At 36.1% G+C, this 17,934-nt stretch overlaps 1 protein-coding gene across 1 annotated transcript in view; it reads left to right on the forward strand.

The window, feature by feature from the left end:
- Positions 1-832: 832 nt before the first annotated feature.
- Positions 833-17,934, forward strand: part of pkd1l2a (polycystic kidney disease 1 like 2a) — a gene marked incomplete at its 5' end in the record, with an annotated part of 29,889 nt that continues 12,787 nt past the window's right edge. Inside the window, 16 exons of the mRNA XM_084405341.1 lie at positions 833-1,151; positions 2,725-2,883; positions 3,726-3,917; positions 4,982-5,092; positions 6,204-6,351; positions 7,838-8,064; positions 8,456-8,863; positions 9,289-9,404; positions 10,100-10,232; positions 11,687-11,873; positions 11,970-12,078; positions 12,973-13,105; positions 14,525-14,824; positions 14,929-15,074; positions 17,267-17,449; positions 17,757-17,894. Coding sequence (XP_084261467.1) covers positions 833-1,151; positions 2,725-2,883; positions 3,726-3,917; positions 4,982-5,092; positions 6,204-6,351; positions 7,838-8,064; positions 8,456-8,863; positions 9,289-9,404; positions 10,100-10,232; positions 11,687-11,873; positions 11,970-12,078; positions 12,973-13,105; positions 14,525-14,824; positions 14,929-15,074; positions 17,267-17,449; positions 17,757-17,894 — 3,009 coding nt within the window. The remainder of the gene's footprint in view (positions 1,152-2,724; positions 2,884-3,725; positions 3,918-4,981; positions 5,093-6,203; positions 6,352-7,837; positions 8,065-8,455; positions 8,864-9,288; positions 9,405-10,099; positions 10,233-11,686; positions 11,874-11,969; positions 12,079-12,972; positions 13,106-14,524; positions 14,825-14,928; positions 15,075-17,266; positions 17,450-17,756; positions 17,895-17,934) is intronic.

Here is a 17,934-nt window from a genome sequence, read left to right on the forward strand (position 1 = left end):
AACGTTTGTGCAGTGTGTAATATAGCTAGTTGTTTGTAAATCTAAACGGTCTACAAAGTATTAAAGATCAAAATGGCACGACAAATAAAGTAATTTTCTCCTAAAAGAAAGAACCGATTCTGAACTGAGTCGACATCAATTACAGTCTCACTTCTTGTTACGTATCTGCGTAACAATGTAACAAATTTACATAATGCAAGCCTATGGACTTCATTGGTTGCCCGTGAACAACGTCTAATTCGACCTGCCCTCAAACACTGTAGTTGTGCCTTGGTTTGTGTTGTTGACATGTCGAGAAGATGCTTTTTTCACTTTGCATTCACTTCACAAGGATGCGGATTCACGCTGGAATTGTTACGAAATAACCAACGCGGAGGAAGTATGCAACGTAGAAATACGCTTTTCTCTCACATTTTTCTCAAAAAATGTAATTAATTGTATTTACTGTTGGAATTTTATTGAATGGACAGTAAAAAACAACAAGGCGATTTAGATTTAAACTGTATTAAAGATTTTTGTAACTGGTCATCAGGTGCCAGCTTTGTTTTTGGATTCAACACTTGTCTTATCTCCCTCTGCCCAGGCTGTGGATGTAGACATCAATGGTTCTGTAGTGTTATTTACACAGGGGCCTGAGGGGCACAATGCAGATGCTTTGTGTTAATGCATCTAAGAGCACATCACAAAGGCCAGCCGTCTAGCAGTCAAACCATTGTCTATTGGTTCAAGTCTATTGGTAGCATCAGACTCTCATTTTGGGGGCGGACGTCAGTGGCCTTTAAATACACCGGGATCAGGCCGCTTCTGTCCATGTACAGGGTGAAGGATGAAGATGGACAATCACACTCTCTACACTCTGTTTCTAATAGTGAGTTTTCATGTCATCTCGATCTGGAGTGACGATGAGGAGGTTCTCTCCTGTCCAGAGCACCAGCAGGCCTTTGAGAGCTCCTGCTATGAGTTTGTGGCTCTCCAGCGCAGTTTCCTCAGCGCTCAGGCTTGGTGTGAGCGGGGCGGTGGGCACCTGGCCTTCATCCAGATTGATGAAACCCAACAGTTCCTCCAAAAACACCTGCAGGCAGAGCAGGACTGGTGGATCGGACTCGCACCAGCTTCCACCAACCTCAGTCTGGACTCTGCTGCCACTGAAGGTATATTTCAAAAGTTTCCTTGCTATGCTTCTCAAGACATATGTTGTCTTTTATAAAAGCTTTGAAAATATATCTAGGCTCTTGTGACTAAATAAATAATATTAATTAGAAGCTGCACCTTAACTTTTGAACTGTTACCCCCTTTTTAAGCATATATATGAATTTAAATGGTTGTAATTCATGAATGCTTTCGAATACAGACCTTAGGTTGGAGACTTCTTTATTACAGAAGTGAAAGAGGCTTCACAAAATGAATGTGTATAAAACTTATAGAAGTTTATATTTACTGTAAAGCAAATGTATTGAACTAAACATTACAATTTTATACAAAATACATATTGTACAAATAAATTTGGACTCTAAAATTGCTAGCAAATCAAAGCCATATGTCTAACCAAGTTGTTTCTTGGTTCATATCACCCAAATTGAGCCCACTTAAAGGGTTTGAACTGAAGTACACTTATGGTAATTCAATGTCCAATTTTAAAACGTTTTTCACAGGACTAAATTTGAGTGTTCAAGCTTTCGTATGATACTTAATTCATTGATTTTGATACCTAATTGATGATTACTAAAATATTTGCCATATATATGAAGACTTATTCAGAGGTGCCATCTGAAATTTTCTTCTAAAATGATCATTTTTATCAAGCTCGTATGTTTATGTTCAGTTATTTCACTTTAACGGCAATGAAAATGACCTATTAATTGTCATTAAAGTGAAATTACTGAACCTAAATATACAAGTTTGATAAAAAATGCTAATTTTAGAAGAAAATTTCAGATGGCACTTAGAGGCTTTTGCATCTGAAGTCTTCATATATATATATATAGATATATTTGGACCATACTTGTCAGTGATGCTTTGAATAAGCCAACAAGACACGGACTGTTAAAATGTCTTATCTCTCTTGTCAGCTGCGTTTCACATCCAGATAAACTATTTTTCAATCATGCACCCACACTGTAACATCTCCAACATTACTGCCAGCTGACTCGGGTTATCTCTACACAGCAGCAGGTTGTTAATGGGTCTGTGGCTTGACACCAATCTCTGGCTCTACAAAGACACATTTTTTATTGCCATGTCTCTTTTTGTGCTAGATTTGTCTCCGTTTCTATGGATGGCTATTGTAGGCATGAAGGAAAAGGGAGTACAGTTTTTTGTTGCGCTGTTTATATCCAGCACCTAGTTAGGTTAGATAGGTTAGGTTAGGTATTTGTTTTCGGCAAAAAGGATACATATTTGTATTAACAGGGTTGCTATCATTTTGCTATCAATTTTTTTTTCAAATTCAAGTCAAATATCTCTCAACACATCCTTAACACAGACTTGCTCAAAACAAATTTGGATCATCTTTTTTGATTTCTGACACTAAATCAATTATTGGTCTTTAGCAATAATACGGTTTGTGAGAAGTGTTTGAATTCGGTTCATATAGTGAGGAAGGCATAGACCTTAGTCATGTTAGACACCATATTGAATTTAACGTGGATGAAAGCAAGGCTGTGAGGAATAGATGTAGGGCGTAACTCTTTGTTGATGTTTTATTTTGCTACTTTTTGTTCTCAGGTCCCTTGTCCTGGTTGGATGGCTCGGATGTTAGTTATTCCAACTGGCTCCGGGATCCCTCGCCGAACGCATCCTGTGGCTCCATCAGAAGAAATTCTGGATTTCAGTGGGAGACCACCAGTAACTGCAGCCAGGAGCTCTACTTCATCTGCGAGTTTGGTTGGTCTCTTTTTTATATGAAAATATTTGGTATTTTCACTTTATTTTGATTGTCCACTTTAGACACTCTACTATATAAGTAACTTTGCAACTACATGTCAACTAACTTTCATTAGTGTTAGTAAACTGTCTGCTTAATATCTGCTAACACTTTATTTTGATGCTCTCCAACAGACATGCTACTGACTACAAGTAACTTTGCAACTACATGTCAACTTATTATACTAACCCAAACCCCTTACCTAACAGTCTATTACAGCCTACTTATACTCTAATGAGAGTTATCTACGCCTACGATCGGTCAACGAGCGACGGCTCGTGGTTCCATCACAGAGAACCACAAAATCACTTTCCAGAACATTCTCATTCACGGTTCCAAGCTGGTGGAAGGATCTCCCCACCCTCATCCGGGATGCAGAATCCCTGACAACATTCAAAAGACAACTGAAAACTCATCTCTTTCGTGAGCAGTTAACCTCATAAAAATAAATAAAAAAATAAATAAATAAAAAATTCTTTCCTTTTCCTTTAATCCTCCCTTTTCGGGCTTATGCTACTCTGAGCAATGCCTGAACTTTGTATTTTGAGCTCTTCTTGCGTTGTTTTAGCCTCTTCACGGTGACCCGCTTAATTTAGTCCTAAATTGTAAGTCGCTTTGGACAAAAGCGTCTGCTAAATGACTAAATGTAAATGTATCTAACATGTAGTTGCAAAGCTACTTATAGCTAGTAGAATGTCTAAAGTGGACCTTCAAAATATAGTGTAACCAAATATTTTCCTCCTTAACTTTCCTTTTTGATTTGTTTTGAGCGTGATTTAGTAATCAGTCAGTGTTTTTTTAGAGTCTGGGCGCTCTTTAGCCTGCGCGGACCACAACGCTACGCTTCAGTGTGGCTCTGGTCAAGTGATAGAGATTGATGACAGCTTCTACGGCAGGAAGACGGTGCATTACTGCAGGTCCAGCCACGCTCCCTCACACGCTCCTCCACAGCAGGACGAGTGCAGCTGGATCGATATAGTAGATACTGTCTCAGGTACATCCACTGCAACTCTCCCACTATTATATGACACTTTCCATGAACAGGTTACACTTAGGTGTCCCATGAATTCAAACTGTTCCTTACTGCATCCATTAAGCTCAACCATTCAACTCTGTTACCCAAACTACACACTTACATGTGTTATCTGTTAACTGTTATCCCTTCACATATCCATTGATCTCAATGAATTTATTAAGTTTGGTCTTTTTGAGTTGTATGTTTATTTACTGTTTATCCCTAAAAAACACTCATATCAGAGTTTTAAACTGTATTTACACGTCCCACTATATTTTGCAGTATGTGCACTGACGTGTACTTAAAGTGTAAGAAAGTACTGGTAATATAAGGCAACTACATGGGTTAAGGTGAGGTTTAGGGGTAATTCAGGGCTAGTACCTAGTTATAACCCAGTTATTGCAATTACTATAATGAGTACATAGTATGTACATGGGGAACAGGACTGTAAAATAAAGTGCTACCCAAAATTTGTGCTAACCCAAACGCCATATAAAAAGTTGGAAATTTCAGCAGCTCATATAATATCTTGTTTGCAAGGTTTACAATCAATAGCAGTGTGTTAAAAATATCTTGCTAACAATTTGTTAAAGAGGTTTTTTTTACCATACTGTATTAATGGAAAGTGCCATAAACAATAAAGTACATTTTATGATTTCAGGCTTTGTAACTTAAGATTTATTACATATTTGCAAAAGTGTTTCATGCAACCACTCCCTAACCTATACAGTTTATTATTAGTGGGGAACATATGGACTTTGCAAAGCGTTCTTTTTTTGTGACTGAAACCATGAAGGGCAATAAAGCGCAAAAAGCTTCTTTATCATTTACAAAAGCACTCGACAACTATCAGATTACATGCTTCTTAGCCTTAAAAAGGAAATTATGCCCAACTGTACGCACGGATTCAATATTTACAGAGGTCTTCACACAATGGTTTATTTGAGTATGTACAATTGTGTATTCAGCAGCATGTAGTGATTAATGTTCGCGATTATTTGCACACTGAATGTAAACTGTTCTGTTTCTTGTTTTCTGTGAAGAGCACTGCCACGGGCTGCAGGTGTGTCAGGCTGCTGCCGATATATCATCTTTTGGAGAGCCGTGCCCTGCGCTGGGAAGCTACTTATCAGTGGAATATCACTGCAAAGATGGTCAGAACTCTTTTGTCCTACAAATGGTGTAACGTCAAATGAAATCTCAATGTTACAGTTTCCTTACATAAAAAGCATCATATCTGATGTTGATAATATGGTGCATATCTAATACTCACTGTGGCCTTTAGACACTTTGTTTATTACCCCGGTACGTGACTGTTTGCATGGATTCTGTTATCTGTTGCACAATCCTCCATTTATTTAGACATGTCGGTCGAAAGAACATTTCAGTTACACAAGCAGTACTTAAAGGTACACTATGTAACTTTTTTTGGTTCAAAATTAACTACATTTAAGTGGATTCATCATCAATCCTTCTTCCAAAACATGTTTTTGTCTTTCCCTGATTCACTACGGTGAGCCTATTGTAAGTGTTTATATCTTAGACCTGTCGGGATGGTTTTCATGGGAAATTGCGGACATACAGTATGTCACTCGTGTCTTGTCATATCCGTAAATTGAGAAAAGTTGACACTTTGACGTGTGTCTGGCGTGGAAGTGGCGTAGGTTAGTTGTTGAGAAATGTTGACATGGAGCCGCTAAATCTCCAACCTCTGGGAAATCATCCGTTTTAAACAAACGGCGAACAGAGGAGAGAAAAGAGAACGCGACAGAGCTCGTAATAAAACAAGAATCAACATTGGCTTGGCTTTTCGGGGATGTCGAGAACTGAGAGATTTGAAATGTTGAAAAGCGACACGGAGGTGATGGTGTTTTTACACTCGACAGGTTAGTAAGTATTTTATTGAACAGATAGATGTCCAATATGTAGCTCTCAGACAGAGGTCAATGCAAAGCATTATCTATTATGAACGAACGGTCATATTCATCCGCACGGTCACACAGAGCCGAAGCACAACCAAAACAATGTTCTTCGGCAAAATGCATGCAGTTAGAGTTACATAGTGTACTGAACCTTTAAGACAAAAACTGTCCTGAGACTTTTACGAATCAAAAGTTGACCATGTTTAAATAATTCCCCATTGAAAAAATGTCTTAACTACTCTAACCTGAACTTTTTTATGATTTGTTTTTTATTCCCAAATTTGAACAATATTGACATCTAGACTTTCAGATGATATTAAGACATTGTGCTTCTTGTTATCAGCTCTACATCTGCTGATGAGCAAACTGGCTGCTGTCTTTGACAACATTACCATCACAGTGAAGTGGTTGCTGCATCCATTTCAAGGCAACCTCACGTGCACTTTGAGTGCTGGAGATGGACACATCATTGATAATTACAGTCCAGAGGAGTGAGTGTTCTGCATGGCATGATGCAACATAATAGCACTGAGTTATTAAAAAAGCATTTCATTATTATATATATATGTTAACCCTTGTGAAAAAGAAATACACTTTAGTATACTTTTAAAAAGATTACTTATTACAGATGTAATATATTTTAAAAGAATGTACAGGACTGAATGAAATGAAAATGTATTATAGTTGAAATTATGCAATTAGTTAGACTTACTCTGTCAAAAATAAAGGTTCCAAAATGGTGTTTTGGCAGCAATTCCATAAAATAACAGTTTTTGTCTCTCCAAAGAGCCTTTCAGTGAAATATTCTTAATAGAACCATTTTCTTTCTTAGTGTGAAGAACATTTTAATAATCTAAAGAACCCTTTTGTGGAATGGAAAGGTTCCATGGATGTAAAAGGTTCTTCATGGAACCATCAATGCGGATAAAGAACCTTTATTTTTAAGTGTAAGAGTGCTTTTTGGACCCACTTATGTAGGACATGTTTATATATAATTTTATAATTAGGCTATATCTATTGTCTTCGGAATATGGTTATAGAGTATTACTAAAATGCATTTATGGTAAACTAAATTAGACTTTTAATGACATTTCTGTTGAAACATGCATGTCATGTATTTGTAATTAAACATTTGTAATAATGATGCAAATTTAAAATATATTAACTTATCAAATAACATACTGTTAAATAAAATTATAATCATGTACTTAACATGTGCTTTAGTATGTCGAAACCCATCAAAATAAGTATACTTCACTAAAGCATGACAAAAGATTATTCAAATATAATGAAAAAAGTGTAAAAAAAAAGAAGCGTGTTAAGAAACATAGTCATGAAAATGTACTTTCTTTAAGTGCACTTAAGAGGTATTTTATTTCATTAATATTATATTATCTAGTATAGCATAGTTTTTTTTTTTTATACTTTCAAGTAAACTACAAGTGTACATTCAGTACAATCTTTATATATAATTTTATAATTATATCTATTGTCTTCGGAATATTGTTATAGTGTATTACTAACAAGCATTATGGTAAACTAAATTAGACTTAAAGGCATTACTGTTGAAACATGCATGTCATGTTTGTAATTAAACATTTGTAATGGTGATGTTGTAATTAACATTTAAAATATATTAACTTATCAAATTATAAGTGCTTTAGTATGTTCAACACATCAGAATAAGTACTTCACTAAAGCATGGCAAAAGATTATTCAAATATAATGAGAATTATATAATAAAAAATAAAAGTGTACTTCAGTGTGTTACGAAACATGGAAATGTACTTTTTTTTAAGTGCACTTAAGAGGTCTTTTATTTCATTGATATTATATTATCTAGCATAGCATCGTTTTTTTCATACTTTCAAGTATAAAATATGCCTTCATGATTTGAAGTACACAATACAATTAAGCACACTTCTATTTCACAAGGGAACTTTGACTGACTAATGCTTGACTGTGAGAACTCTTTAGGATGGAGAATGTGGTCCATAAGTACAGTCGCGCTGGAGTATTCACTGTCGGAGTGGAGTGCAGCACCAGTGAATGGCACGTGACAGCCCACAAAATCATCACTATCCAGGAACCACTTGGAGAGTTTGGGACTATAAAGTGCCACAGCATGAATCAATCCACAGACTATACCGACTGCAAAGCACTTTATAATAACCCTCTGAAAATCCAAGTGGAGTTAGACGCAGGTAAGAAAGAAATGTTATTATTATTTAATTATTTTCTGATGAAAAGGAATACAATTTTATGGAAGCTTGTTTCCACCATGGCATAATAATCAAATAAAAAGTCAATTGCGACTTTTTATTTCACATTTCTGACTTTTTTTCTTGCAATTGCAAGTTTAAATCTCACAATTCAGACTTTATTTTTGTACGTTTATATCTTGCATTTCTGACTTTATAAAAAGTTATACTTACATTATTTCTTGCAATTGTTGCAATATTTTTAAGTCGTCTTATTATCCATTTACTTACATACATTTTCAACCACCAGATGACAAAAACACATATAGTGATTTAAAGGACATTATATGTGTTAAAAACGGACAATATCTAAATTAATGTTTACTTCCGTTAGGAACAAATATAACCTACAAAATTCAGCATGGAGATAAAGAGCTGGTCTCCGCATCTGCTATCAGAGGGATCGTTCCCCATGACATCCCTGTATCTCCAGAGGTACAGCAGAAGCTCGGGCCAGGCTGCCACCAGCTTACTATTGTTGCTGTCAACGGGGTGACGCCGAAAGATGTCTCCACCGTCCTGGATCTGTGCTTGCTGGAGCCGGTGGAAGGCCTCGTAGCAGACGTGGAGCTCGAGCACGAGCAGTGTCCGGTGCGTGTCCTCCATGTCAATGTGACTCTGGCTCGGGGAGCTCCGGTACAACTGCATTTCATGCTGTCTGGAGCCAATCACACCTTCTCTGAGATGCATGAGATGCTGCATGGAGGTCCACAGCTTTTCCACGTCTCAAACACAATACAAGGTGCTTCCATTTGATTGACATGTACTTTGCATGGCCAAAAGTGGATGTTTCATTTCAAAACATTTATAGTTTTCACGTGACGTCACATCCTTATAGAAAAGCCCACCTGAAGGGCAAAACAATGCTTTCCACGGCTAACCCATACGTTACTTTTTTCCAGGTTTGTGCTAATGTACTAAGACATTGTTATTAAAAGACCAAATTCAGTATCTTATTGATGACACATAAGCAGAAGCGCACAGAATATGAATGTGACACATTAAGCTAAGTTGCCCTCCAGGTCTTCGCGCCACTGAAAATATGAAAATGGATTTGGACATACTGGATATACATTTAAATATACATTATAATGAAAAAAAAATTGGTCATGTAGTGTGTATTATGCATGTTCTTCAGTCTGATTGTTTCTCTATCCTATCATTTAGGCACATTTAATGTTGTGGTGCGAGCAGAGAATTCCTTCTCAAGCATGGAAACGGACGGTGGAAACACAACAGTTTATTGTCACAACGAAACAGTGAACCAACAGGATGGAGACACAGTATGTGATCCAGAGTCACACACATAAACACATACGCTTCATACACGCATTCAGTACTTAAGCTCAAATTCAAGAGCTCTATGTGAGATGTTGTTGATTACCACAGAAGATCATTTCAACATCATTAGGTTGTAAAAACAAATCGTGTTTATAATAATGTAATGTATAGAAAGTCTATTTTGGTTAAATAATTTGGCTGTATTTTGAAATAATGTGTAATTTAGCATTATCCCAGTGCAACGACTTGCACCTTATAGAGTTCCACTGTTAATGCATTATTGTACATACATTGTTGTGTCACACTTTAGTTCAGGGTCCAATTCTCACTATTAACTATGACTTTTGCCTCAATAAACTCATAATTACGGCTTATTAATAGTTAATAAGGTTGTTGTTAAGTTTAGGATTAGGGATGTAGAATAAGGTCATGCAGAATAAGGCATTAATATGATCTTTATAAGTACTAATAAACAGCCAATATCCTAGTAATATGCATGCTAATTAGCAAACTAGTTAATAGTGAGAATTGGACCCTAAACTAATTTTTTACACATTTTTGTTGGTTTTTACAAACTGATGGTATTCAATTTATTTCCTGGATGCCATATATGTTGTCAATACTTTTACTTTTACTGAACCCAGAACATTCCTGTAAAAAAGGCAGCACATCCATTACACTTCTATAATTTCAACAGATCGGTGAGCATGTGAGAATTCCCAGAGCTAATCTGCATATCAGAGTAGATCCAGAGATCCCAGTCATCGGCACTACCAGCATCAAGCTATCTGTTGATGAACTTAAAGATGACAACGCTTACTGGACGTGCAGTAAGTACCACTATAACTCAATCACAAATATTGTGTTTTGATCCAGGGATGTCTATAATAACTGAAGAAATCTCAATAGCAGTTACTTGGACAGTTTAACCATTTCTAAAGAAACTGGCCAATGATGAAACATTGACTAAATTATTGTGAAATACTAGCAAAACATGTTGCTTGCAATCAATTTAGTCTGAAAACATGGATACTTTTGAATAGCCATCAGTGGAGAATGATGCTTTTTGTCACGTCTGTTAGGACAAACGGGATGGTCACCTTGATTTTGCAGTGCAACATGTTTCTGGATCAAAGTGTTTTATTGATCCTGACCTGAACAACATTCCCGTCCAAAAATGTTGTCCTATCCCTATCCCTAAATCTAATAAGTTATCCCTAAAAATCAGAGGGAAATGATGGTGAATAACACTGATGTAGAAGCACATAACCCTGATATTAAAGGAGAACTCCGGTCAATTTTAACATTGAGCTCATTTTTTTGTACATTTGGAGTGCTGTCAATACAGAGAACAACGACAAAAATCGGTGTTGCCTACACCGAGTTATTCTATTTTTAAAATTTGCACCCTATTGACTTCAATGGGGCAAGTAGTAAGCCTGCTTTTTAGCCTCTTAACATCCTTTAAGTGTCATTACAAGTGCACAGAAAATGTGAGTGATTCCTTCCGAGTGAACACGGGTGGATCTGACTGCAGTAGATGTTAGAGATATTAATAAAAATGAAGTTAATTCAGCCAGCGCTCATACCTTTGTTTACATCCTGTTTTCGGTGGAAGGCCATAGTAATCGATTGTCGAGTTCACGCGCGTGATCATAGGTAACTAAGCAACAGTGGAGACTCAGACTGTCAGCCCAGCCGATGACGGTGCTGTGTGGTGTTCTGAGAATATCAGATCTGATGGATAGTTCATCCGAATCAGATGTTGAACACACAGAGGAACTCGACAATCGATTACTATGGCCTTCCACCGAAAACAGGATGTAAACAAAGGTATGAGCGCTGGCTGAATTAACTTCATTTTTATTAATATCTCTAACATCTACTGCAGTCAGATCCACCCGTGTTCACTCGGAAGGAATCACTCACATTTTCTGTGCACTTGTAATGACACTTAAAGGATGTTAAGAGGCTAAAAAGCAGGCTTACTACTTGCCCCATTGAAGTCAATAGGGTGCAAATTTTAAAAATAGAATAACTCGGTGTAGGCAACACCGATTTTTGTCGTTGTTCTCTGTATTGACAGCACTCCAAATGTACAAAAAAATTAGCTCAATGTTAAAATTGACTGGAGTTCTCCTTTAAGCCTAAACTTGACATAAACTGTAAACTTGTCCCTCAAATCTGATTGGTTGATTGGAATGATGTTCCAGGGTCAACAAAGAGCATGTTGGACTTGGTGAAATCACGTTCACGCTTTCTTTCCCTTTTCTGTGTACTGTAGGTGGCACTTGCCCCTGTCCGGCTGAAGTGAGAACTAGAGATTATGAGATATCCGAAGCTTGTCTTCCACCAGTATACAGTTTCTCAGTGTATACTGTTACTGTACTTGCAATGTCACATGGTCACAGGCAAACTGGAACCAGATGCATCACTGTGATTCCAAGGGAAAATATGAAGCTCACTCTTACGTAAGAAGAATGTAACCGATTGGATTAATTTGATCAAAATGTATTTGTTGTCATTTGTGCTACTTTGAAACCGGTCTATATGTCCTGTCTCTTTAGCTGTTCCAACTGCGCTCCAGTGAACGTTGCCGACAGTGTGAAGCTACAGGTGCAGTGTGAAGGATGTAAGAAAATAGTTTGGTACTTCGAGAACACTAAGGATTTTACAGTAAGTGTTTTTATTTTGTGTTATGACATGACAGTCATTAAACGTGATCTTTCAGTGTGCTTTATGAAAATCAATCCAGTTTTGCATGCAATCCCTTCTGAAAATGAAGTATACTTTAGCATGCTTTTAAAATAAGTGCTTATAACGGAAAATAATATACTTTAAAAGAATATACTTAAAAGTGAATGTAGTGTTTAACAGACACTTAATTGCATGTTAATTTGTAATTATTAGAAAATGTATTATATTTTATATGTATAACAAATGCAGTTAACTGAACCTTAGAGTGCTTTTTCAACCCACTTAAGTACATCTTTATATGTAATTTCTTAATTACTTCTATATTTCGTTGAAATATGATGAAAGTGTACTGCCGAACGCACTGACAAGCATTTATAATGTTGTTTCTATTTAAACTTGTTTTTAAATGTATTTGTTCTTACATGTTTGTAATGATAACGTTGCATTTAAAATAAATATATTACCTTTAAATGTAATATCAATTAACACACTACCGTTAAAATTATTCAGCATGTTAGCCAACACATTAAAACAAGCGTACTTTACTAAAGCATGACAAAAGATTAAAAAATTAAAATGTAATTTAAAGTAAAACTTTCAATTTGCCATTATTACAAAGTGCACATGTTAAGAAACATAGTCATGAAAGCATACTCTATTTAAATGGCCTATTATTTAATTAATTTTATAATTAAACTATAGGCTATCATTAATATTATCTGCATGTATATTGTTTTAAATATCTAATTGTAAAATTTGAAGTATCAGTACAATTAATATCACTTCTTTTTTACAAGTGACCCACATCAGTCTTTTTAAACATGACACAATGTGCTTGGATTGTGTATTAAAATGCAAATGACTTTCTTACAGCTTTTCCAAAGGCACTGTTACTCAGAGTCAGTGAACAAGCCATTGATACAGCAGGCAGAGGGCAGCAGCTCGTATACCATCGAGAGTGATGTACTTCAAAGAGCAAAGAAGGATATCACAGTGGTGGTTTATGGTAAGAGTCGCTTTACTTGTAAATTGTACCCATTCTTCTGAGGAGTGGCCCCAAAATGACTGAAATCACACTTAACAAATTATGAATTTCAATGCACAGATAACTACACATTCAAAACAAGCAGCACCTGCACATGCCATTTTTGGACTATGAACATGTTTCACAAATTTTTTCAACCAGAAAGAGTCATTTTACCATTTGAAACTTTTTCTTTTTTTTTCTTTTTTTTTTGCTTGAAAAGAGTATTTGTGCTGTCTTTAAATATATATATTAAAAAAAAATGCCAGTTGATTTGACATTATTATCTAATGCAGTGACATTCATACTTTTAGCTGTGGATTTTTGGGACCACCAAATTAGGTTACACTTTATTTTACAGCGTCCTTGTAATACGTTACATGTAAATATATTAAAAACGGTAGCACTTTATTTTACAGTCCTGTTCCCCATGTGCATATTATGTACGTATTGTAGTTATTGCAATAACTGGGTAATAACTAGGCACCTACCCCTAAACTTAACCTTAACCCATGTAGTTGCCTTATATTACCAGTACTTTCTTAGGTAAGAAAACTCTTAAGTACATGTAAATGCACATAAAATAAAGTGCAACCCTAAAAACAGTAAATTATGCATAATTACATGTAACTAATCCTAAACCAAACCCTAACCCTAAACGTACATTCTGTTATTAATTAATACTACTCAGTACTTATTTGTGTAATTACACTGTAACAAGGACACCTTAAAATAAATTTTAGCTCCAAAATATTTATGTGACCAATATTAATATTTGGTCACACTTTATTTTAAGGTGTCCTTGTTACAGCGTAATTATACATTTAAAGGGATAGTCATCTGTCATCATTTATCAAATTCTGTCATCATTTACTCACCCTCAAGTTGTTTCAAACCTGTATGAGTTTCTTTGTTCTGCTGAACACAAAGGAAGATATTTGGAAGAATGTTTGTAATCAACAGATCTCGGTCCCCATTGACTTCCATAGTAGGAAAAAAATATACTATGGTAGTCAATGGGGACCGAGATCTGTTTGGTTACAAACATTCTTCCAAATATCTTCCTTTGTGTTCAGCAGAACAAAGAAACTCATACAGGTTTGGAACAACTTGAGGGTGAGTAAACAATGATAGAATTTTCATTTTTGGGTGAACTATCCCTTTAAGTACTGAGTAATGTTAATTAACTACATGTACTTACTATAGGGTTAGGGTTTGATTAAGTGTTCATTGCATGTAATTATGCATAATTTACTGTTATTACTATAGTAAGTACGTGTAATATTTGTAACAAGGACACTGAAAAAAAAGTGTTGCCAAAATAAAGTTTAACTTGTGTGACTAATATTAATTACATTTGAGACGCCAATTGATTAATGCCAAATCTGTGTTTTCTCTTAGCTATCAAAGACAACTTATCTGGATCTGCTAGATACACTGTTCCCATTGCTGGTGCATCCGATCCTGATCCTGATTCCTCATCAGAAGTCCTTCCGCCTTTGCCGACTACAGTGTCTCAATCTTCTCATACTACCGACGAACCCCTCAAGCCTGTAAAGCCCCCCGTCGTCTTGCGTCCTCCGTCCTGCATCATTAGCCCTCTCGTGGGTGATGTTCTCTCTCCCTTCAAGATCAGCTGCTCTGTGGATCCATCTTTCTGCAAAGCCAGACCCTGTGTGTTCTGCTTCAAAACTGCCGGTGGTGAGAAATGTGATTTTTATTCAAAATGTTGTTCTTCCTGATAAAAGTAAAATCAAGCCTATGCATATAGAAGTTAACTCCTTGTACTTTGACCTATTTTGCAGGTAATTATTTTTACTGTGGCGCCGAGCCCACCGTGGAGTCGCTTTACCTCCCTCTAGGGAATGTACATAACAACTACAGTCTGGAAGTGGACATCACTGTTAGGAACGCAGCGGGTGTTACTGCCGACACTGCTGTAACCACTTGGGTTTGTAGTTGAGCTTATTTGTTTATGAGCATCTTTTCAAAAGAAAGTAACTAAAAAAAACACTTACAATTCAGCTAAATTAATTAACCAGATGGCTCATGCTCATATAACTCTTCCAGAAGTCCCTCAAAACATGTAATAAATCCCTGCCAAATTTCAAGAAATTATATTTTTCCACTTCAGGCCTAAAATACCAGGGCCCGTATTCATAAAGAATCTTAATGCAAAGAGTAGCTCCTAGTGACAAAATTCTAAGAATATTCTTAGAAATTTGGGCGTTTACTCTTAAAATTAAAGAAAAACTCCTAGTAAAGAAAAAAGTACTTCAGAAAGCATCTTAACCCTTAAAAGAGGTCTTAAGGTCAAAATTGTTAGGAGCACGGACAAGGACTTTTAAGAGGCTTAAGAGTTTCATTAGCAGAGGAGAAAATGGCAGAAAGATGAAGAAGGAGAAGAAATGTGTTGCAGACAATGGATGACAGTGAGTTAATAAGACGCTATAGATTAGATCGTGCAGGGATCATGTTTGTGACTGATCTTTTTAGAGACACGCTAATATCTCCGACACAGCGCAGAAATGCCATAGCGCCTGAAATGAAAGTAATCACTACATTACGATATTTGCCAACTGGGAAAATTCCATGTTTGATACATTAAAACCAACATTCAAACCACCGCTTAAATAGACATGCCAGCAATCAGTGTAACTGGAAAGAGTGGAACAATTTTTATCATTCTAAGCAATCAAATAATACCTTATAGGAAATCAACAGCATGGTAAATAAAAAAAGGATTTATATACACATATATAATGTGTGTGTGTGTGTGTGTGTGTGAGAACGATCAAATAGGAAAAATTACGCATGTAAGTTCAAAGTGGAGGCTTAGGATAGACCCTATACTTAAAATCACTTTTTTTTTTCCTTCTTGGACAACCAACCAATCACAGTCTTCAAAAGATTGTGTCATACATAGCAACGGGGTCAACCCCGCCTCCTCACTAAGATAAAAGTTTTTGTATTTTCCTTACTCAGAGTTGCTCTCAGATCGGTCCCGAATCGCTCTTAAGCTAAGACTCCTACATAAAAGTTTTTAAGCTAAATTAAGAGTTTTCTGAGAGGATTCTTAGAATCTTTATGAATACGGGCCCAGATCTGTAACGACTACACAGTGAGGGATCAGCACAGAGTGATGAATATTCAGATAATATAACAAATGACCAATCCTAAATGTATGGCTCGTTTTAGTTTTTTATCATTACTAATCTTGACCCTAATGTAGCCCTGTCACACACAGTAAGATTGGAATCTATGTACTTATGCTTGATATATGATTATATAGTAAATTCTAGTAGTTAGGTTATTCAGTTTTGCCTTGTAATAAATCAAACATTACAAATGAAAAACTAACTGAATTCCCTTTCAAAACATATTTTGTACATTTAGTATATGCCTTGGCCTAAAAACAACAACAAAAAATCAGTAATGAACAATAATCACTGATCATAAAAAACTATATAGAAAGTAAACGATGACATTCAATAAATGCAATATTTAGGTCAACCAATTCTTGTTTTTTAACCAAATTCTCTTTATTTTTTATATGTAATAGTGATGAATGGGAACATGCAAATTTGCAACAAATAAAAATGTATGTTTATATTTTATTTTGCATTACATATTAATATCAGGGTTTTGTCTTGTCTTAGTTTTCATTGTGTTCAGTTGCTATTTTCCTTCGACCCAGTTTTCCCGTTTGTCTCATTGGTTCATCTCATTCACCTGTCCCTTATTCATTAGATCCTTAACTCCTTTGTTTGCCCTATGTATTTAAGCTCTCGGTTTCAGTCTGTCCCTTCTCCTGTATTGTTTATGTTACGAGGTTGTGTTTCTCCATGGTATTCTCCTGTTTCTTGTGTTGGAAGTTATAATTAAAGAATATTTAGTTTATTCCTTCGTCATGTTCATATCAGCCACATGCCGTGGCAATTATTCAGAGTGTAATCTATCAATGGATGTAGTATAAAGCCTATATAATGATTTATCGTGTTAATCAAATGTCAGTAGTAGGTTATGGGGACCATGTGACCATTACGTGAGAATTAGTCAGACAGATAAAAGGAAAAAAGTGACAGCCAAGACAGACATTACGACAGAATTGTGGAAATGAAATTGTTGTGCATGATATTCCAGGTAAAGGACACCAGTACTAAGCACACAGTTGGAGATCTTCAGGCACTGGTTTCCAATCAGGTGTCTCAGCTGCAGAAACAAGGTCGACTCACTGGGCCAGCGCTGGCTCAGATGTTCCAGTCTGTGTCCGACAGACTGAATGATGCATCACCTGACGAACAGCATGACAGTCTCAAAAAAGAGGTAGTCTATAGGGAATATGCACATTCAGTTATTTGTTTTTATATTCCCAGTGTTTATTTTACCCCTGTGCCTTTAATTATTACATTTTTAGCTGTGATTTTGTATATGTACATTTCTGAAATACATAACTTAGACATTTACCTCTGATAGCAGATCACTCTAAAATGTAATGTGGACTCATGCATTTTCTGTAAAGCTGCTTTGAAACGATGTGTATTGTGAAAAGCGCTATACAAATAAATGTGAATTGAATTGAATATGTTGTAATTCTGAATAACCAAATACAGTATGTCTCTTCTGACTAAAGCTGAGACAAGAGATGTTGCTGAGTTTGAGTGTTGCCACAAGCTCCATCTCCCCAAATAATCCAGCTGAGGTGCAGATGAGTGCTAATGTGGTTGCAGGCCTTACCACACAAGGCCATGAACTGACAGGCACTGCGCAGGTACTTTGAAACAGTTGGGATGAAATTTAGATGGTAGTAA

The sequence above is a fragment of the Rutilus rutilus genome (assembly GCF_951802725.1).
Source record: "Rutilus rutilus genome assembly, chromosome: 3".
Lineage (NCBI taxonomy): Eukaryota > Metazoa > Chordata > Actinopteri > Cypriniformes > Leuciscidae > Rutilus > Rutilus rutilus.